General features: G+C 37.7%; 4 protein-coding genes across 6 annotated transcripts; all 4 read right to left on the bottom strand.

The window, feature by feature from the left end:
* Positions 1-1,068: 1,068 nt before the first annotated feature.
* LOC135627661 (DNA polymerase II subunit B3-1-like) lies at positions 1,069-6,427 on the bottom strand. The gene is made up of 4 exons (XM_065133808.1): positions 5,636-6,427; positions 5,070-5,154; positions 1,440-1,481; positions 1,069-1,341 (listed from the first exon to the last, which is right to left on the bottom strand). The coding sequence occupies exons 1-4, from the start codon at positions 6,032-6,034 to the stop codon at positions 1,274-1,276; spliced, it is 594 nt and encodes a 197-aa protein (XP_064989880.1). The 5' UTR covers positions 6,035-6,427; the 3' UTR covers positions 1,069-1,273.
* A 252-nt stretch (positions 6,428-6,679) lies between these two features.
* Positions 6,680-8,992, bottom strand: LOC103970055 (ubiquitin-fold modifier-conjugating enzyme 1). The gene is given in 4 exon segments (XM_018820339.2): positions 6,680-7,457; positions 8,088-8,219; positions 8,315-8,666; positions 8,669-8,992. Coding segments are annotated over 3 exon segments (522 nt in total). The 5' UTR covers positions 8,709-8,992; the 3' UTR covers positions 6,680-7,457; positions 8,088-8,089.
* A 477-nt stretch (positions 8,993-9,469) lies between these two features.
* On the bottom strand, positions 9,470-13,013 carry LOC135581351 (probable beta-1,4-xylosyltransferase IRX9H). 2 transcript variants are annotated; one of them, XM_065133806.1, is made up of 4 exons: positions 11,994-13,010; positions 11,016-11,262; positions 9,851-10,040; positions 9,470-9,665 (listed from the first exon to the last, which is right to left on the bottom strand). In XM_065133806.1, exons 1-3 carry the CDS (start codon positions 12,668-12,670, stop codon positions 9,870-9,872), a joined length of 1,095 nt encoding a protein of 364 aa, XP_064989878.1. In that variant the 5' UTR covers positions 12,671-13,010; the 3' UTR covers positions 9,470-9,665; positions 9,851-9,869. The 2 variants fall into 2 exon arrangements, with proteins under 2 accessions (XP_064989878.1, XP_064989879.1); XM_065133807.1 differs by lacking the exon at positions 9,470-9,665 and having other exon boundaries at positions 9,876-10,040; positions 11,023-11,262; positions 11,994-13,013.
* Positions 13,014-13,301: 288 nt separating this feature from the next.
* Positions 13,302-20,750, bottom strand: LOC103970053 (uncharacterized). Of its 2 annotated transcripts, none has more exons than XM_009383685.3 (9): positions 20,125-20,750; positions 16,935-17,047; positions 15,668-15,736; positions 15,172-15,287; positions 14,387-14,441; positions 14,044-14,164; positions 13,799-13,846; positions 13,603-13,697; positions 13,302-13,500 (listed from the first exon to the last, which is right to left on the bottom strand). In XM_009383685.3, exons 1-9 carry the CDS (start codon positions 20,222-20,224, stop codon positions 13,399-13,401), a joined length of 819 nt encoding a protein of 272 aa, XP_009381960.1. In that variant the 5' UTR covers positions 20,225-20,750; the 3' UTR covers positions 13,302-13,398. The 2 variants fall into 2 exon arrangements, with proteins under 2 accessions (XP_009381960.1, XP_064987391.1); XM_065131319.1 differs by having other exon boundaries at positions 13,603-13,694.
* Positions 20,751-21,920: the final 1,170 nt, after the last annotated feature.

Raw genomic sequence — 21,920 nt, 5'->3', positions numbered from 1 at the left:
AACATGTTGCCAAGCATCTGTACAAGCATGCAAAAGCGATGAACAGTTCGTTAAGCAAAGATGTTGTGGGTGCGTGACGAACGTTCATGATAGTTAGATATGCAGTGGTCTCCTTGTCCCTCTTCCTCCTGCTGGGTGTCTTCGTCTCCACCACCTCCCATTTTATCCTCTCCTATTCCCCCACCCATCGCACCTACGACGTGGTGGTCCAACTCTTCCTCATTTTTTCCTCTGGCCTCTCCTACCTCTGCCTCACTACCTTCATCCGCCGCTATGACCTTCGTCACTTCCTCTTCCTCGATAAGCTGGTCGGGAGAGCGAACGAGTGCAGGAGGGCCACATGGACTAACTTAATCGCTCATTTCGCCTGCTATTCGTCTTTGTGATGTTGTGTTTCGTGGGGGAGATGACTTACAAGATATGGTGGTACTTATCAGGATCAAAACGGGTGTCATTCACGATGATAAATAATATTATTGTGGGCGACATGATGGCATATGTCTTAGAGTAACATAATATAATATTATGAGTAAGCATACCACATAAATAAACTCTAACATATGTTAACTCAAATTTAACGGAAGAAACTTATATGTTACGTTTTTTCAAATATATGAATTATTTTAAACATAACCATAAGAGCTCAAAAAGTTCATTGTAAAAACCACAAGAACTAAAATAAACCTTAACCCTAAATTACACATATCATTATATTAATGATTTATTATGAATCTACCTACCATATAAGTAAACTCAAACGATTAATTCATGAAAAGAACTTATATGTTATATTTTTAAAAATATAACAATTATTTTAGTTATGGGTAAACCATAAAAACTTAAAAAGTTCATGACTAAAATTACATGAGTTAAAATAAACTTCAACTAGAAAGAAAGAAAAGATAGAATTGATCCAACATATTTTTAATATTTTGAAGAAAGAGTAAAGGCACATTAGTACGCTATACTGCGAGAAACAACTTTTGTAAGAAAATTGCCATTTTACTAATGAACTCTCACTCGTAGCCTTAAAGAGTCTTCCATGACGGAAATAGTTCAAATACCAAATGCATCAATCACACGAGGATGATAAGAGGGTAAAGAGGAACGCTCTTGAACTCAGTATTTCACATATCGATCTATCATGCTCGAGCGCACACAACAACATATCAAAACTCCCTCCTCCCATGGGGGAGACCTGATGATGGTACAGAGATTGACACACAAAAATAGGGTTTACTTTGTGCTCTCGCATTTGAAGCTTTTGGCGGAATCATGTACCGACGACGAGTGCCCTCGCCTTCAATGCATCCTCGGCTTTTACTTTCTCTGGGACAAAATCTGAACAATAGGAGGAAAGGAATCGTCAATAGATAGATAGATAGATAGATATATGTTATTTCCATCTTACACAAATGATTGTGAATGCAAAATTTTACCTGACAAGAATTCGTATCTCTTTTTAGAGTGGACGGTCGATGCTGAAAAAGAAAAAAAAAGGGCATTGTCATAGTTACTTGAGAGTCATTAGCTTTCAAGTTGCAGATTTGTCTTCTCTAAGTACAATTCAATTCAGTCACCCAAGGCAAACAAAGAACGAGAAAATGACACAAGTAGCATTTGATTCACTTCGCTAGTTCAGGACTTTTAGGAACTGAGTCTTGCAGACAGCCTGCCACCATGAGACTACAGAACCAGCTCACGAGCAAGGTCAACCATCCAAAAAGTACCTACCATTCAGTATTCAGACTGATAGCAGCAACATAAGAAACCAAATCCTGGATGATACTCGACTGAAGAATTAGCAGGTATGATGAATGCAAGCATGTACCAATCACTTCGTAATGAATGAAAGAGGAAAACAAATGTCAAAAATAACAAGCCAAGGTGTTGAGCTCTCCAACAAAAGTACAATGATATGACAGCTATGTTCATAATTACATCAGGTTGGTTACTAACGGTTGCACCTTGATAACTATGTTTTGAAGAGCAACTGTGATTCATGTGTGCTTGGCATGGATGTGGATGGAAACTGACTCCTCAACATTGTTTGACATCTGGATTTTATGAAGTGTATGAGAAAACTTGTGATTGCTTGTATGAACCTTTGTTCTAAATTTGTTCTGCAAGGAGGTCACACACAACTAAATATGGCAACATAACCATCAATCGGCTGGCAAATTTTGCTAGGTAGAACATTGTTATCTTCAACATGGAACACAGCATAGTATGGAACAGTGTGTTGTCGACTGGATATTTACCAGCCTGAGCCAACAGATATATATCAATCCACACCAACAGCTAATTTACCGATCCAATAAAGGACTGATATTGTGCCATACAGATTGGTCATGATCAGCATCTAATTCTTCTTTTTCTTAATTTTCTGATGATATCTGAGGTACAGGTCAATATTGTGTCCGGTATACGGGACCAGTTGCCAAAATCTGTAATAGACCACTGACTTTTTTTTTCTTTAAATGAAAGGAGCATAAAAATAGGTTAGTCACAAGTGTCAATACGAGGAGTGATGCTAATCTCAAAGGCATATCACGAAAGAGCCAACTAAGTATGACCACACTACAATATTAAGCTTACAAATCATGATTTCTGTCAGTTATCCTAATAGAGTACACTTTGGCTTAAAGTATGGTTGCACCATCCATACATCTGAACCCATTATCCTCCATATCAAATCTTGAATTGCCAATCAATAAATCCTCAAACCTTCATTTAAAACTGGATGATTAGTCAAAATTTTCCAGAAAAACCTACTTAATAGTATATGCTAAAAATCTGACACTGGTTGATCTCCATAAACTCCATCAATAAGCCCAACCAATCCTCGATAAGCTAGCTCATCAATTGTCAACTACCCTATACAAATCACAATCAAGTAGCTGAACTATTAGATCCATATGTTGCAAGTCTGGGCAAAATACAGCTAAACCTTTTTAATGAAGGAAAAACCATGTTACAATCATAATCATCTTCAGGGAAAAAGTAGATAAATATTCACATGAAAAAAAAAATCACATAATCATGATTGTCCTCCAAACACTGATTCCTATTTCCTAGTTTGACTCCAATAACAGCCAGCTAATAACCTTAATCTCTGACAAGTGTTAAGATATAATCCAATTTTGCAGCTAATAAGAGTCACTAGAATGTAGCATTCATCTATAAAAGAAACTCAAGAAACACTAGAACTAAGTCTTGATTTTACCCTCAGTTGGAATATAAGTGACTCAGTCCCCCACTAATAGAAACAGACCAAACAGAATCATGTTCCATTATTTTTTTTTCCTCTCAACTAAAAATTATTTTAAAAAATAATTAATTAATTAACAAGATCTTCCACAAATCATCCTTAGATATGTAATCCTAACTCAGTGTTTACACTTATGAAGTTATGCTTATTCTTAAGCCAAAGTCATTTTTCTTCTGCCTAAATAAAACATTTAGAGATCATCATACTATTTCATTAAGGTATCAAGAGTTTCAACCCAGTCCCTATTTTCCTACCTAGCCATCCTCTTATTACTCTTAATCCTTCAAACAATTGGTATCTGTTATCCTTAGTTGTTTTATCACATCATACTGTTACCCGGCAGTACAACAGCAGTTACAGAATAAGTGACAACATTTCAAGTTATGACACAGCCCATACAAGAGCTAGTAATAAAGCCTTAACAGTTTGATGGCAACATGGGACATTCAAGAACTTAGACTAACAACCACAACAAGTGACAGAGAGTAACACTAGCAGGGAAGTTGTTCATCACAGATAGAGTTCTGACTCATTTTATACTCTCTACAAAACCATATGATAACAAAGTATGATTGCAGATCCATCATTTATCATATTCAAGTACAGTTGTCGATTGAAACCAGAAAGAAATGAAAATACCTTACCAACCAGCCACTAGCACAATTTTTCATTAAATTTCCCATTCTAACATCTCAACAGCATTTTATAAGTTATTTCTTTAACTGAGTTTGTGTCTCTCATGACTAGTCACATTGGAGCAAACAGTTTTAAAGCAAATTACAAAATGTCTTCTTGAAGAATCCTTTTTAACCTATTTCAGTTGGTTTTAGCTAAAGCCAGCTGTCTTTTTTTTTTTGTCAAAGTTCATTGAAACCTGGAAACTAGGTCATATGCTGAGTTTCACATATCATCGTACACCAAAGTAGAAGCTTATTATTCACTTTTAGCCTGTCTGAACTTCCTGATACATTCCAAAGTAGATGGAAGTTGTGGCTAACATGACATGACATTCCATCAAAGATAAATTGTGAAAGTTGATCAATCACAAACTTTAGTGGTTAGATCTGAAAAAGATGGAACACTGAACACCATTGTCAAGTCATAAGTGCTTATTCTTATGTCAACAAAACCAGACAATATTGGCCAACTTCGAGAACTAGCGCATAGATATCATCATAAAAGGCATGCTTCATCATTTATATGAAAATTCATTGTTGTTACGCATCACGTTTATCATAATCGAAGCAATCAAATCCTGCAATCCAAAAATTCAGCATCAAGAGGATTCTACCTTGTCAATGAAAGAAAGATGCACCTATAACTTAAAGGTCTATTATGAATCATAGATTGATCTAAACAAGTCAATCACAACCGTACCAGGTATTATTGCATAAATGAGTTAATTTTACAAAGACATAAATGAGTGAATTAACAATCAAAACTACTGGGAGAAAGAAGAAACAAAACAGTCATTAATGTGCTGATGTTTTAGTCAGATGCGTCTCTAAGGAAAGATCATAGAAAAGCAGAGGTCGTTGGGCATGACCCAGAGTTTAGAAGAAGATTGACAGGTACCCAAAATATGAATTTGGAATTTGTTTCTTTTCTGTGAGCGTGATTTGGAAGCCACAATTAAAACATGATCAATAAACATCATTAGGAAGTAATGAGACACCTTCAATCAGAATAGTAAAGACGGAAATATACCAATATTGCAACTCAAAGGAAAAAAATAATAATAATAAATCTAAAACAGAAAAAAGATCTCATTTCGCCAAGCTTAGACAGAGATACTGACATAGATCTTTGTAGGTGACGGATTTCTTCTGCCTCCTCATCCCTCTAGCAAAAGAATCCTTGACAAACTTCTCCAGAAACATCTCCTGCATTTAGGCAAAAAAACGCTAAGCGTGTCAAAGAGATAAAGATGAAAAAATGTGACTACTAGAATTAGCATTAAACGTGAGAGAGAAACCAAGATGTTATTCAAGGAAGAAAAAAGGAAAAAAAAAATGAAAGAAAGAGAAGAGGGAAAAAAAATGGAATGCTATTACCAAAAGGTAAGTTTGCAAGTAAACGAATCATAGCTGGAAAAAGAAGCATCTCGTAGAACCGAAGCAATGCGAATATGGCCAAGAAGATAAAAAACCCTCGAAATATACACGACTCCTTATAGCTTTGGTATAAGCAATCATGAGGTAACAGCGAAACAGCCGCCACAGCACGTTTTGTTATATAAATCACAAGATAATGGGATCAAGAAACCCATATTTAAACGCCGAAAACCAGAAAACCCTAGTGACAAAGTCTTGATTTGGAGGAGGAAGAAGGAAAGACGAAGAGAAAGGGTATAGGAGAGCTTACGGATGCCTTGTTGACGAGGAAGACGGCGTCGGAGGAGATCCCGCTGATGGTGACATTAGCGTTCCCGCCCTCGAGGCGCATGAGGCGCCGGACGCGGCTCATCGGGAAGCTGCAGGAAGCGCTGCCACCACCTCCAGACTCCTTGTCAGCGGCGATGGAGGAGGAGAAACCGATGTCCCCGTTTCTGCTCCTCTTCTTCTCCTGCGCCTCCTCCTTTTTGGTGACTCCTTCCTTCGATTTCCTCTTCTTGTTCGTTTGATTCCTATCCTCGCCCGCGCCCTCCATCTTCTTCCGACTCAAGTTCTTTTTCTTCGTCTTGTCATCTCCCGCGACCTTCTCCTTCCGGTTCTTCTTCTTCTCCCCCTCTTTAGGCTTCCGCTCTGGCCGCTGCTTCTTCATACTAGTGCCCCCACCTTTACCCCTACTCCACTGCCCTTCTTCTCACCGCTCTTGTTTCTGCAGCTGTTCCTCTTTATCGCCATTTCTTACCTCGGCCTCGGGTGACCGCTTGCGCAGGAAGCGTGGAAGATTGAACCCTGGGCTCGAAGGCCCGTTTGCAGATAGCAGAGGGCCCAACTGTTCTTCAAGAGCTAGAGGGCCCACGATGAGTCAATTTATGACGTCAGGTAAACCTGAATAGGAGAGAAATCATCATAAAGAAAAAAAAATAATATTCCAAAGAAAGCCACGTCATTATTGTTCATGCTAATTCTTTTATTTTCCGAGAAATCGATCGGATGATGAGAAGCCAAATAGCCAGATGAGGTAGAGTGGATGGATGTAAGGTGGGATTCCCTCCTTTGCTGCATCGCATCAATCTCAAAGCTAGAATGCCTGACGATACAAAGTCATCGCAACCCTTTGTTGTAACAGGCGATGATGTAAGCAGATCAGCTATGAAACACCAACCATAAGAAATATAATAAAAACAAAATAAAAAGAAAAAGAATGAGCCATTCGTTTTCTTATATTCTTAAGCTGGTTTTGCTTCAGGCAGTTCAGCATTTCCAGAAAAGAATATGCAAAACACAATCCAACCCCAAGTGTTAAACGTCTCACATATTCCCTCCTAATCTCAGCATAGTTCAGTTCAGACATGACATAAAAAGGCAGAAGATAGTTTGTCTATCAGATCCAAATTACGGAACAAACAGGGTTCAACAAAAATAAAAATGAAAAGGAACCACACACACAAACTTTCGATCCACAACAACATCATGGAGCTGCCGGATGCTGCCATTCTCTCCTGCAAAATGCTTCAAAACTAACTGAGTTAATAAATCTAAAAGTACCTGTCGGTTTGAACAGAATTGATACTACAAAGAAGAAAAGGTGTTCGACAACTACTGTCTTGAGCAAAATACTAATCCACATTTCTGTATGGTGGGTGCATTGTGTGACATCTCAATCTGCAAACGGCACACAGTCCAAGTTGCAAACCTCAAGTCCAATGGGTTTAGAGCCGCCATTCCAATTTGTTGTATGGATCCTCAGCTTAGTTTATAAAACACATAGATACTCCACTGAATGATGATAAAAAGCAAATTGGAACTCATAAAAGCTTTCTTTCAGTTCCAAGTAGTGACCACCCACCCTCTCAGAGAGTTCATATTAGAAAATTCAAATTAAAGCTAATTCTTTTGTTAGCCCATATAAAATGTAGACAAAACAGACATAAGAATACTCCTACCAGAAAAACCCAACATATTCGCAACCTTCATCGTTGGCAACAGATTTAGAGCAAGCTTTCGGCGTCGGAGAACGTATCTTGGATGAGACGCATTTGACCCCGAATCAGTTAAGGCCCAGATGTTGTTGATGACTGGATCGAAAGGGAGCAAAAGAGACAAGAGATCATCTGAGAAAGCAATGAAGATTTGTTTGATCTATAATAATCGGAGTATCTAACATTGGTGAATATCAGCAATTGATGTAAATTATAAGTTGTTAATTTACGTCAATATAAGCTTTGATGAAATTTAAAATTTAAATTTAAACATTATGTTGCTACAAATTGCATTTTTATTAAATAAAAAATAAATACAATTAAAATAGACGGTTCTGATTCTAAATTTTCAGAACCAAAACCACCGGTTCCAAAGCCAGGGTTAGGTCTATTTTATTACACATGATCAAAAATACCGGAAGAACAAAATCTTAACATCAGTAATACTTGAGCACTACACATGATCGATGCATAAACAACATATATATATATATATAACCAATTCCAAAGGATCTTCAACGAAACAGATGGAAACGACCATATAGCACCAAAATTTATCGAACACGTCACCATGAAGACAGTAACAAATTATTTAGGATAACACATGCTGAGCAAATTCAATAAAAACTAGTCCTTGCAGATCGAAATATCAAACTGTTTATAAAGTTTTAAGTTGCTGTCTCGTATGACTACTGATTAGGGCTATAACAACCAAGAGAGGCAAACCGTCAAGATCCGGCTAAGGAGGCCTAATCATCTTTGTGCTTCAGAACGCCGGAGTCGACAAGAATCGGCACCTCCGCGGCAAGCCACGGCGCGAGGCCCAGGCAAAGGGCGTGCGCAATTCCAAACCTAGGGCTGCCAATGAACAAACCGAGATAATTATTGTCAAGAATCACACCACAAAAGGGAAGGATAAAAAATTTTCTATCTTTTTTGCTATTTTTAGACACCAGTTCTTGGCCCAGAGCGGCTTGAAGTGGACGGTGAGGCAGATCTTGCCTCCCCGGTACATCTTGTGGGTCTTGCCGTCGAACTGGGGGAGCTCGATTTCGGGGGCGGTGGTGGGGTAGGTGACGGGGATGTCGAACTGGACTTGGAACTCGTAACGGCGGAGGTTGTGGACATACCAGCAGGTGCCCGACCAGTGGGTGCCCTCGGGATTGGCGGCGGAGATGCGGAACCAATCGTTGTCGTGGGACTTGCTCATGGTGGTGTAGGCGATCAGGGCGCGATACTCCTCCTTCAGCCGCTGCGTCCACGCCGACCCTTCCCGCGGCCCCGCCCGCGTCGACAATAGCGGGATCGCGTCAGCGCCGACTTCGTGCTCGGATCCCAGCCCTCCATATCCCCTCTCCCTCTTCCTACCCTTTATATTCGCCTCTCTCCCTCTCAATCTCGGCCACGATCTCGATCTTTCTCTCTGTAACAATAGAAGGGCAGGATCGGAGGTCTAATTTGAGAGCGGCCTCGAGAGTCGATGAGGAGTTTCCCTCCTCGTCGCCGTCGCCGAGCCGAAGAAAGTAATACTCCGCACCTTCGCCTTCTCTCACACGCACGCACGGAGGCAACGGCGTGCGTTAATCGCGCGAGCGAGGTAAGGTCGGTAAACCTGATATGAAATGGCTTACCATTAAGCGAGCATCAAGTTGTGAATATACTTTAGATCCGACCCGATTAGACCGGATATGGATTGGGTTGCACGACGCCACGCACCGAGAAAGGGGCAAGGCGATTCTAGATCCGACCCGGTTACCATCGCATGGTGATTCATGCCATGAGTCGAGATCCATGTAACAAAACTTGATGACTATAATATCGAACATTGTTATCATTTTTGACAACATTAAAGATACAGACTAATATTATTCTCACAGGCACAAACACGCTACCAAAACTACAGAAAGAGAATTATGAAACGTACTTCCAAGAGATGAACATGTCATAGGAACCAGCTCATCTTTTTCCTCCTCCAACATGGATGTCAGTCAACTATCCTCCACTGAGCTAATAATGTGATTAAAAGAAAAAGAATATAAAAAAATACTTTTCAGATCGATATGCAGCCGACACAGAAAAAGATTAAGGAAAACGAAGGCATCAAACACAATTTCTTCGACTGAACATAGAAATGATCCTGAAACAATTTCTTAAAAAACACAATCACTCTTCTATAATGTGTTTGTACATAAATTGACTAAAAGAATAATGAATACATATTAAATGTGCTCTTGATGGGGGTGGGGGAGGGAAAGAACCATAGATGCTTTGCTACGAAGAAGATCATCATTAAAGATCACAAAGCTGCAAATGTAAGATGAAACAGTAGTAAGGACACAAATGAGTTGAAGCCTTGTAAACATAAAAAGACAAAGATTAACTGGACAGTAGCTTAGGGCCCAGGTGATGGCTGCCCAAAACATTGCCTCCAATATCTAAAAGAATGTGATGGAATAATTAGAAAATAAGAACCAAACTTAAGTAGGTACCTTGGACAAGCTAGAATTCCTAATTTAAAGGAACAACAGTATTGAGATTCTCTGAAATCTGCCACCCTCTAGGATAAACAAGACTTCTAGATTCCAATTGCAGACGCCAATTCATAATCCTTGAGCAATCATTAGGTAAGCCTTCTAGTTGGCCTTCGTCCTCGACTATCTGTTCGATAAATCCTGTATCCTGCATACGTTATACTTAAAACAGTTTTATATTGCCGAAAGATGGATTTGGTAACCAGTAGATAAAAGTATGCAATCAAGTAGGAAAAGAATAGCATCGTATCCAACCAAAAAAGGAACTCTGATAAGAATAATATCTTGAATTAACATATTCCATTAATAAGCTGTTTAAACTTTGATCTAACTGTGTTCAATATTTGAATTATTTAATTCATAGTTGTGATACATTATAGAGGATAAAGAACAAATAAGAGCACCATAACGTTCCTTGTATGCATCCAAGTAAATTTTTATTGTGTAAGGGGATGATACTGTGACCTAGACAATATAAATATTTTTTTTTATTAAATAAAAACTTCAAGGCTTCAAGCAACATTCAAGGTTTTATGGATAGATTTCTTATTTTTCTGGAACAGGTAATCCTTGGGGCCTGAGGCTGTCTATGGAAATAGACCCAAACCGGCTGCTAAAGAAGATTCAACATTAGTTCAGAAACAGTGTGGATGAGCCAAGCTAAAAACCTCGAGTTATGTGGACTTAAACAGAATGAAAAGGTTACATGTACACACAACTTATTTTTAGCAAGTTGAAAACTCCAAATTTGGCTACACTTCAACTTGAAAAAATTTACCAAGAACTGGATTTTAAAGTCTTCAGTGCATAATCAAAATTTCAAGTTTAGAGGAATTTTCTGGCAATGCCAACACAGAATAAAGAAGAGGATATACACAAAAAAAAACACCCAACATTTAGGTGACCAAGAGAGGATGGTGCCAAAGGAGTTGTGAAACATAACACAAGTGCTGATCTTCCAAATTGTTTGAGACATGCAAATCAACTATTCGACGCTTCTGATTTTTTTATTTTTCATTCATTCAAGATCTTCTCTCTTGTTACTTTTGAGCTTTGACATTTTATGAGTGAAAGTTTTGACTGGCAAGCTAAAAACTACAAGGAAAGGAAACAGAAGACGTACTTCAAACCTTTCTGTTACAGTGTCCAGTAGCCTAATGATGTCTTTTGGATACATCCATCTCCTCGGATTCCAAAGTATGCTGCTGTTGAAAGCAAAGCCTGAGATATCAACATGAAATCTCCTATGATTGTTGCCTTTCCTGTTCGTGTGCCATCCAATCACTTTTCTTCCATTGCATACCGGACCTTGTAGAATAACCTTATTTTTGCTTTGAGCAAGCATCGCCACAGGCCAAGTGGCAAATCTCCTATATACACAAATTGCTTTGTCAAGAAAGCGGATCAACAGGCAGTAACTCGAAAGCCCTTACCATCTAATGCACTTGTAAATAAGTTATGATGTACAAGGATAACAGTTCAACATTTAGGAGAGTAACAAAAATTTACTAAACAACCTTGTAGGGAGTAATTAGCTATTCAAGCAGACATAAATTGACTTAGTTAAATCACTGGTTTACTGCAAAGTCAAGAGGACAAGAACTAAAATGACTTTGTTAATTCTCAGGTTTACTGCATTCTGAAGAAGGCACATAACTACAAAGGAGTGTCCTATTGTAGTGTACTCAAAGTTTAATCGAGTGTAGCATTTGCAACATATGCAGTTGGTCATTTGTCAAGCATAATGATATGTTTAATTGTAACATACTTGAAGATTCAGAAATTGGCCATGGTTATCACTTGTTTCTTTCTGTCAAAAAAATACAAGTGAACTGGTACTCCATTCACAGTCAAGGTTTGTGTAAAGACATATCAACAAGTAGTTCATCTGCAGCAGCATATAGCTACCATTTCCAGACATGTCAAATCTCTGTCTTAATCGTTTTAAGCATATCTGATGATACAGGCTTCTTAAATAAGTCGAATTATACCGTAACTGTGAGTGCACTCATTAAGTGATACTATTTGAGGCGACAATTCAAACTAATAAATCGGCAGATTATGCTGGAATAATAATGTAATTGCTGCTACCAGTTACAACCTGATCTGTCTCAGGCGGTCGAAGAGATCCAGCGAGTAGATGTTGTCGTCATCTGCCATGTAGACGATTCCGTCCAGACGATGGAGCCTGATGTGCTTGAGGGCGGTGTGCCGCTGGCGGACGTCTCTGTGGAGGTTGACGCTGGTGTTCTTGCGGCATACGAGGTGCCTGTACATGACGCCGGATCTCCTGAGAATGTCGGCGGTCTCGGCGGTGGCCGTCTTCGTCTCGACCACAATCCAGAGTAGGGGCGGGGGCACGAGCTTGAGCGTGTGGGCGAGGCGGCTCAGGTGATAGCCCTGGAAGGCCCTGTTGTACGTCGGGGTCACTATGATCAAGAGCTTGTCGAAAGGATCGGGGAGCCGCTCCTGCTCTTCCGCGGGGGGAGGGGCGCGGATGGGGTCGAAGAAGAAGACGTGGGGCGGCGAGATATCGGAGGAGTCGTCGAGGTCGACGAAGGATAAGAGGCCCCAGAAGAAACCAACGAAGAAGGAGAAGAGGATGGCGCGGTGGACGGAACGCCTCCAGGGGTTCTTGCGCGGGTGAACGCCGCCGAGGAGGCAGCGGAGTCCGTGGAGGAAAGGGGGAGAAGCGTTCTCAGGCCTGCCGAGCAACGACTGGCCCTTCAAGGGCCGATCGTGGTTGGTGACGAGCAAAGTGCGACGCGCCGAGGCCATCGTGGCAGCGGCGGAAGCTACCGTTCCTCCACCTCAGAACGAAGGGACCGCGGCAGCGGCGGCAAAAGAAGAAACATCAAGAGGAAGAAGAAACGAGTTGGGGAGGTGGATTCAAGCCGTGCAAACGAGATCCGAGCAGTAGACGAGAATCAGATTCGATGGGAGCGGACGGACCGCAGGCAATTGATCAAGAATGGCGGTTGGGAGGGGAAGGAACAGAGTGCTGGTGATGGTGGCGGCGTGGCGAGGAGGAGGAGGAGGAGGAGGAACAGGGGGACCGTGTCTGGTCCGGTCGTCCACAGCAAGGGGAAAAGGACAGATCGCCATGAGACGTAGGGGTTCGTTGGAAAAGGACTTCCCGCTCACCGGCTGCGACCAGGGAAAAATGTTTTCTTGATCTAAGAATATGTGTTTTCTTCTAATTAAAATATATTTTTATTATATTTGTCTCAAAAGAGACATCAGAGAACACTTTTATGTTAAGGGAACTCTTTTTTTCGTTTTGAAAGTGCTCTGTTTCGAAAAATATAAATATAAATATATATATCAATAGCTGATTGAGATGATGTATTAATTTGTTGAGTTGTTATCTTTATTATATCATAATTAATGTGATACACACAAGAAAAAATAAATAAATCTATGAGAAAAAGGTCTCTGCCAGATAAACTGTAACTGTACAAGAATTCCTTAGGAAAACAACTTTTACAACTGGAATTAGATGGAGCCTATTTGTACAAAAGGTTGTAAGCAGGTAGATCTTGGATTCGGTGAATGTCGTCTAAAGACAGCTCCCTCTCTAGTTGGATCCTTGTTGCTTCCAACACTTGCTGGAGTAGGCCATCAAGAGAAGGCATGGAAGATAGCTATGTCAGACGACAGACAAGATAAAAAAAAAGTTCGATGAATTTGTAGTGTAGTGAGTTTTATACTTTGAATTGCATATATGAAGCACCCATTGCAAGCCACTGAGCATCCATCATCTGAAACGCTATGCAGTATAAAACGTCAAATGCTTCCTCGTCTTCTGTGAGCAGGAGGAGAATAAATATAAGCAAAGACCAAAAAAAAAAAAAAAGGAAAAGGAGGGTTTGGTTAAGCATTTGGCACAGTGAAATTGTGTATCACCTGATAGAACTTTCAAAAAATTGATCGCTGGCACAGATTTGGGTCTTGCTGCGGAAGGAGAAAAATATTAGATATCTGAATTACTCCGTCAAAGACGGAAGAACATAAACACCATGCAGTCAGTAGTTGTGTTCTCCTTTGTTTTCAGTAGTAGTAGTGTTATAACGCTGGTAAATCCTAGTGAGAAGAAAATAAGATACCCTCGTTCGTTTCTTAAAAATGATACTGCATGCTTATTAACTAACCTGAATGCAATTCTAGCATCTGAGTCAACATGAATGAGATGTTGACACCTGCGACAGCAAATGGGTATTCCCATGTGGCTCTATTTCCTTCTTGTTTGAATAGTAACCTTCGGAAAGAAGCCTTCAGATTGAAATCAGTGAGAAAATTAGTCTTTCATCATTCATAGCAGTAATGCAACCAGGCATGCTATTGGCACACACCCGAAGCCATGGCAAGAAAATCCATCCTTGACTTCTATGATAACAAATTAATATAATATTAAACTAACTCATCTTTTTCAGATTCTTTGTTTCTACAAAAAGAATCATATAGTATAGAAAGAAAGTGGTTCAGGTAGCCTACCGGATAAGTCCTCACAAAAAATAATAGATTCTCAAGCGAAACAAATCCACAACCCCTGCAAAAGAATGGGAAAAAAATGACTATTATCCTTCATAACTCATAATTATGTGGTTGCTGCTTATTTAATTGATATCAAAGGATATATTACCTAAAAGGATGTGAAATCCAGATATAATTAACAATCAAAAACATAGGTCAACACTAACCAGCATGATAACTAACAATGCCAACACCCCGATCTTACACAATATTCCTATTTGACAACTGATGAACAACAACCCTCATTACTGTAGGAAAACAAACCAGAAGAGATACTAAATTGTTGTTCTGGGTGCTATGGCAAGGACCCTAGCTAATATTTTGACCATTCTTGATGGACATGTTCTTGACAAAAATGGAAGACCAAGTTGATCTAGAATTCATACCCATTTTGCTCCTGTTTCAATGGTAGACCATAATGGCTTAAAGTTAGTTAGTGCCTATGGCACAAGAAGTTGCATATTATACAACTTTTTTGTCATGCCGATTCACACAATTGGATTTCGATGCACATATCCATATTTATAAACCCTGATTTAGAAAATTGTGGATACCATTATCTAGTGCTACAGAATCAAACCATTTCCAAGAGGCTCTTGACAATAGTTTATGCAGCACCTAATGGACACAGTGGCACAAATTCAATCAAGCGAATTATTACAATTTTAATAAAATATAGTATGTAAAAGAAACATAATCTGCAAGAGACTAAGAAAAAGAAGAAACAAGCATGCCTACCAGATTACCTGAAATCAGTCGATGGGTTTGGTCCTTGCCACCCCATGTCTTTCCATTGCTCTGATACGAGACCTGTGAGTTCTGTTCTTGGGAAGGACGCATGCCAAAGAGCTCTGAGAGCTTCCTAGTGGCACAAAATTTAAGCACTTAGATTAACTTGACTGTTCCTAACAAATTTTACTTAACAGTAAACCATATTGTTTGAATGGAAAAAAGAAAAAACAACAAACACTTAATCGCTCATTATGCTTGAAGCCTAACAGAAGTACATGGAGATTTACTGCTTGTCTTAAGTTACTCTTGCCAGTAATTTTACCAAAAGAAGAGCGAGGGATATACATAAACAAAAATTCAGCACCATATTAGGAAGATCCACAAATCTCTCAAGAAATGAGCAACGAGCTTCTACTAAGTGCCAGACATTTTAATGTTCTCTCTTGCAAGTGGCATTTTAAGCAAAAGAATATGATATCAATATCATGGACCTGAATGGGTTACACTAACCTGATGATCTGGTCGAGCCTCATCAAATGGTATATTCAAACGCTCCTTAAGCTTTTGTAATCGTGCTTCCTGCAAAAATTTAGTAAATTTATGTCAAGCACCAACTAGAAAAAGATGTGAACTTGACTATGGGCACATAAAGATAATTGGCAAACAATAAGTAAAATCAAGTCCATCTTCAATGGGATATGATTCACTACAAATAATTTGCAACCCCAACCCATGCACCAACAACCCCTCGATGAGGGAAAGCTTCATCCACAAATCCGCCATTTTATTAATGTATCAACACAGACTCTAAGCAATATAAGAAAAGGCTGGTGGTAGAAATCTTTAACTATATTTAGCCAGTTTTATCTTTCATGTTGTAATTTATTTACGAATGCAACACCCACGAACAACAAAACAGCACTGTATATCAAGCACCATAAAGCAAGAAGCGACTCTTGTCAGTTGATAAAACTCTTGCAGATTGAATAAGAATTTAATAATTTGGTACTAACCTTTCTGTTTTCTTGTAATTTCCAGAATCAATTTAAGCTGTCTTTTATTTATAGGTTACTATAGGATGTAGCTTTAACTAGAACCGGTGTACAACTATCTTGATTGATATGTATCTATGAGTCTTTTCGATTAATAGGATTATGGGTGACAATTGTATGAAACCCGATACAAGATTGAATTAATAGGGTTTGACTTGGCATAATTCTAATATCTTTCTATTTGGAATTAAGTGGTGATTCAACCTCATTTTTTAAAACTATGGTCACGTAAGGAGAAGCACTGCATACTCAGGGCTTGCAGTTGGTAGTTTTTCACCAACTTGGGCTTGATTCCTAAAGCTTGAGCAAGTCCTAATAATTATCAAAAGGTTATAGCAGTAGCATCAACGGATGCCTGTTGTTTTACATGAAAATGATGTTCTAATAATTGTATGTTCTCTGAAAACTGTCTTTAACATAATAGGTTTCTCTGCTGAAACTTTCATATCTGCTTGTCGAGTTATACATGTAAACAGGTAAATTTCATTTCTTACAAAAAGTGATCCAATATATATTTTGATTTCTATAACTTTATTTATCACAAGAAACTTAACATCCTATACTTGTTGATACAGTTAGAGAATTATATTATTAAACTTAAGTTGAAAGCATACAAAAGTTACCAAATCAAAGCAGTTAATCATGGTCATGTATAATTTATGGTAAGCAAGAGGAGAAATATGTCAACAATAAACATTAACTATTTTATTGTAAAAAAAAATTACCTGAAGAGGGGTCAAAGTAAAATCAATTGTCTTTTCATTACTACTTTGACGTTTGTTGCCAATGCGGTAAAGGACTCCTCCAAACCATGATCGGTTTCCAACCATAGCATCACCTGCAACGACGAAAAAATTAGCTAGTTTGGATGACAGATTGTTGTATCTAAAAATCTACACCTTATGCAAATACTTTCTTGTAGCATTAAATGTTGTCTAATCTCTTATCTACACTAGCGAAATACTTTTAGCATCAAATACCGTCTTATCCTTGACATTTCATATCATGTTGAAACACTTGTATAGCCCATTAGGTACTCAAATCAGAAGAAACTATTATAGATAGATTTATGAAATATTGTAATTATATAAGTGTAATTTTTTGAATCAGGAAATTTCTTAAAGAATATAGTCATAGATTTCTGACTATTTTGATCCTTTATCATCATCGAGAACTATACAGAGTTATTTAAATATTTATTTATTTAGTTATGTTTAAAATATTTAAAATTTTGTTTATATAGTTTCCATTAAGGTCCTTCTATGTCTTCTTCTATCTTTCCTCATACCACTGATAATAATCATTTTACCTCTTCTAAGATATAGGTCTCTAAGTACATATACCATCTTAAATATTTGTATCATCTTAAATGATTTAAACTCATTTCATCCTCTATTAAAGTGATACCGAATAATTCATAAATGAAAATAAGTTTTTCCTCTTTTATAGTAACTTCATACATTTATCTAAACATTTCCATCTCAACAATACAAACTTTTTGTATATGATATTTTTAACTATCGTCTACCAAACAACACTCATATTAGATCTATGAAGTATTATTAATCTAGCAAATATTTTATAAATATTTTGACCTCAAAAGTGCTCGATGATCACATAAGACTCCTGATGCCTCTTGCCATTTCCAACATCTTATATTTACTATATATATAATATCTTCATTAATCTATTCATCTTGTTGAATAATTGAGTCATCATACTTAAAGCTTTTAATTAATAAACTTACTTGCCCATCTAGTTTAATTACATCCTCTAATTTATTCCTAGTATTACTAAAATTACATCTTATGTATTTAGTTTTAGTCCTACTTAAACTAAAACCATAATTTAAGGATTAAATACCCGATTCAAATTTAAACTCTCATCAACTAGGATAATATCATCAGCAATAACATACACTAGGGATATTTATATCCCTATGAAAGAGTAAATTCATCTGTTATTAATATGAAAAGATAGAGACTTTTTTATAATAAAACTCTCTAGACAAACTTTCATAGTTCTACCATTAGAGTCCAAATAATATTAGTATGATCGTCGTCTAAGTTCTAAGCCAACTCTGTTTTTATCCCATTTTTCAAAATCCGTTTATTATTATCTTTAAAATTCTATCATCTAGTCCTAATAAATATTTTTATTTTTTTCTTCTTTTATTTTCTACAACAAATTTCTAATATTATCAAATTATGTTGATTCATCAAGCGGTAGGTATAACTTTGCAATTCTTACTTGTAACTTTATCTAACTTTTTAATGAGAAAAGAAAGTCTATCTAACCACTCTTATAAGTAATCAAGTATATCTTTTCTTGAAAAAGAGTATTTACAATTATGAGGTCATATGAAGTAGCAAAGTCCAAAATCATACCATTTTCTTAGTTTTCTCTCCATAACCAAGTCCACATGCACCCTTTAAGTTCACCCTATGTTCTCCTATATGATCATTCGAATCTTCTCCAACCATAAATCTTTTAGTTAAAGATTATTCCTTAAATGATATAGTCTAAATCAACCCAAAATTCTATTTTGGTTTGATAATCTAGTCCAACTCAGGAGGATAGGCACCTCGGCCAAATGTGAATGTTGTGAAGCATATTTTGTAAAATCATCAATAGATAACATGAATTTTCTTGTGGACTAGTTTCATAAATGATAACTAAAACATAAAAAAGTTCATGGCGGAAGAATTTTCTTGTGACCAAGGTGCTGATTCATTTTGGATTACAGTTATGATCTAAAAATGTGTCAGTTCAAATAATAGTCTCTTATTGGGTACCCATCTTTCCTTCTTGAAGCATTTTTTTTATGACATTGTAATATTAAGGAAAAGATGATGTCAAGAAAAGATTATATCTATCTCTAGGACCTGATGTTTAAAGCCTCAAGGATCGAGATGACTTTTAGCCCCAGCGCAAAGTTAGCCCAAAAGAAAGACTTTAATCAAAGCCAACTAAAAGTCTGAATAAATTAATATATTTCCTAAATATATAAATAAAAATACCTAAAGTAGATAGTCAATAACATCAAAGAACCACTTACAGGAGACTATATAAAAGTTCTGTTCCACCAAAAGGTATGTACACAAGGACCAACCTTCTTAGGATTAGGAGCAGATGATTGCAGTCAAGGGAATCCACATAACAAATGATCAAGCTTGACTCCAGACCAAGTCACAAGTCACTCGACACAAAACAGTGTGCGAGTGCTACAATATAGTTCAAAATGGTCGAGCATATAGATGAGGATTCCATCCACGCCAAGTCTAAGAAGGATCAAAGTAATTACTCAGAGAGGTTGTAGGAGGGTCAAATTCCAGTCACCCAGGTTGCAAAAGCAACCTTACCTTAAAGAATATGTTGTTCGCTTCCTATTACTTTAAACACTGAATTAGTTTGCAGGTTTTGATATCACATATAACAACCAGGTCAACCTCATAAATGACTCACACATTAATTCATGCTGCCATTGACCAACAACCATCAGAGTTTCAGAAAGACCATTGGCAATTGAAACATGTCTAATTAGGTTTTATGCAGGTCATAGCCAGAATCATAATCTCTTTAGATAAATTTGATAAATGAGAAGCAAGATTTATCGGGCTGATTTGGAGTGACATCTACAGGAAACGGCCAGAACAGCTAGAGTATTGCATCGTTAAGCAACATTTGGGAGAACAGTACTGATGCCAAGATTAATCAAACAACGCAAAGAAAACAGAAAGTGGAGAAACAATCAAATGCGATCTGGGAATCGAACTGTAAAATTTCACAAAGGTTACTTAGTTCAGATATTAGCACCAAAGAACATGTCCAATAAAGAAATTAAAAAAACCCTGCTAATTAGGGCTAGAAGTCGAAACTTTATTGGAGCAAATGAAGATGTTTTTGATGTGGAACCTGTAACACAAAGCCGATGCTGGCTGGCTGGCTCTGCTTCCGACTTCAAGGAAGCCAAGGGAATTGCACAGGTTTCGGCGTCGAATTCCCCAAGCTTCATCAATGTTCTCTTATCTATAATCGAAAAAGGAATCCGTGTGGCCACTGACCCATCATTCGGGCAATATCCGAAGGAGCAAAAGAACCAATCTGTCTTTTTCCCTTTGATGGATGCTGCAATACGTCGATGCGCGAAGACGAAGAAGGGGACGTGATGGAAAGGGGGAGGGTGCGGAACCACCGTTTTATCACGCGGGAATGAGGAGGGGCCCCGCCCGTCAAAAGCAAACTCCAATTACGGTCTCCTCCTTCCTGGCGATCGCCGCGACGACAATATTACCTTCATGTCAAGCAGATAATTCCGGAGAGCATTGCGAGAACCCTGTTGTTCTTCTTCGAGTCTCCACCTAATCCAATTGCCGTCTCTTTCTCTCCCTCTCTTTCTTTCTCTCCTCCTCCTCCTCTCCCCTTATCGGAACCGTGCATTGCCCTCCGCCAACTCCGCTCACAACGGATTGCCTGCCAATTCTGCCCTGTTTCTCCTCCTCCGTGTCGCTGTCTCCTTAAGGCTCCAAGTCACTTCTCCTCACCGGCCACGTCGAAGACCTCCACCACGCCGTGTTATATATATATATATATATATATATATATATATATATATATATATATATATATATATATATATTATATTCATATATATATATATATATATAACTTTACCTTTTTATCCCTTACAACTAAGTTACTATATTTCGACTCAAAACAGTGATTTTTGGATCGTTGATTCAATAAGAGTTCAATGTTGGATCGGTTTACAGTTGGTTTAGTTCAACGTTGGATTGGTTTACAGTTGGTTTAGTAGACAGTAGTTAGTATGGCTCAGAGCTGGATGAATCTAAATTTGAATGCAAGCATTGTTGGAACAATCAATGTATCGTATATTTACTAAAACTCAATGGCGACAATGGTGGAAGTCGACTATTAACTCGTGGCGATGGCGATGGCGATGGCGATGATAATGAAAGTTGACGATTAGACTAAGTGCAATCATTGTCGCAATGTTAGAAGTCAATAATAAGAGGTGCTGAAACCCTAGATCTCTACTAATCTTTATTGGAAGTTGACGATAGTGGTGCTCGAACTTGACATGATATTATTTTCTAGGAAAGGGGAGTAATGTACGGTGTTAAGAAAATATTTAGTTTTTATCAAACATGAGAAATAGAAAATCTAATCTAAAATATTATGGAAAAACCATTAGTTTTTATCAAACATGAGAAATAGAAATGGCCACAATTTAAGGCATAAAGATAATTTTTTGATGTCTCTATCATGATGTATTAAATTCTCATAAATCATATTTATAATTATCGATAATAATTCAACTATTTGGGAAGATAATAATTCAACTTAGTTTTGATGTTAAGAATGTCTACTTGCAAGTAAGTTTTATGATGTCATAATTTGATTTAGAATTATAATATTAAGTCTGCAATGAGGTTTGACCTTTTTGCTCAGCTTTTGTTGTTTGGTGTCATTGTTGATTACCTAATTAGACGGTTGTTGGCTGTGGTAGTTGTCCTAATTATATCAAATCCATTTTTTCTATTGCTTTTAATGATCATAACATTTATTATTATTATTATTATTATTATTATTATTATTATATTAGTAAGCATCTCACCCACCACCTATATTTCTTCCACATTTATTTTATACTTATAAAATAGATGATTGATGAAAAATATAAACCCAAT

The sequence above is a fragment of the Musa acuminata genome, chromosome BXJ2-11, assembly GCF_036884655.1.
Source record: "Musa acuminata AAA Group cultivar baxijiao chromosome BXJ2-11, Cavendish_Baxijiao_AAA, whole genome shotgun sequence".
Taxonomy (NCBI): Eukaryota; Viridiplantae; Streptophyta; class Magnoliopsida; order Zingiberales; family Musaceae; genus Musa; species Musa acuminata.
The sequence above is the reverse complement of the archived record's forward strand: the minus strand, read 5'-3'. Positions and strand labels throughout refer to the sequence as shown.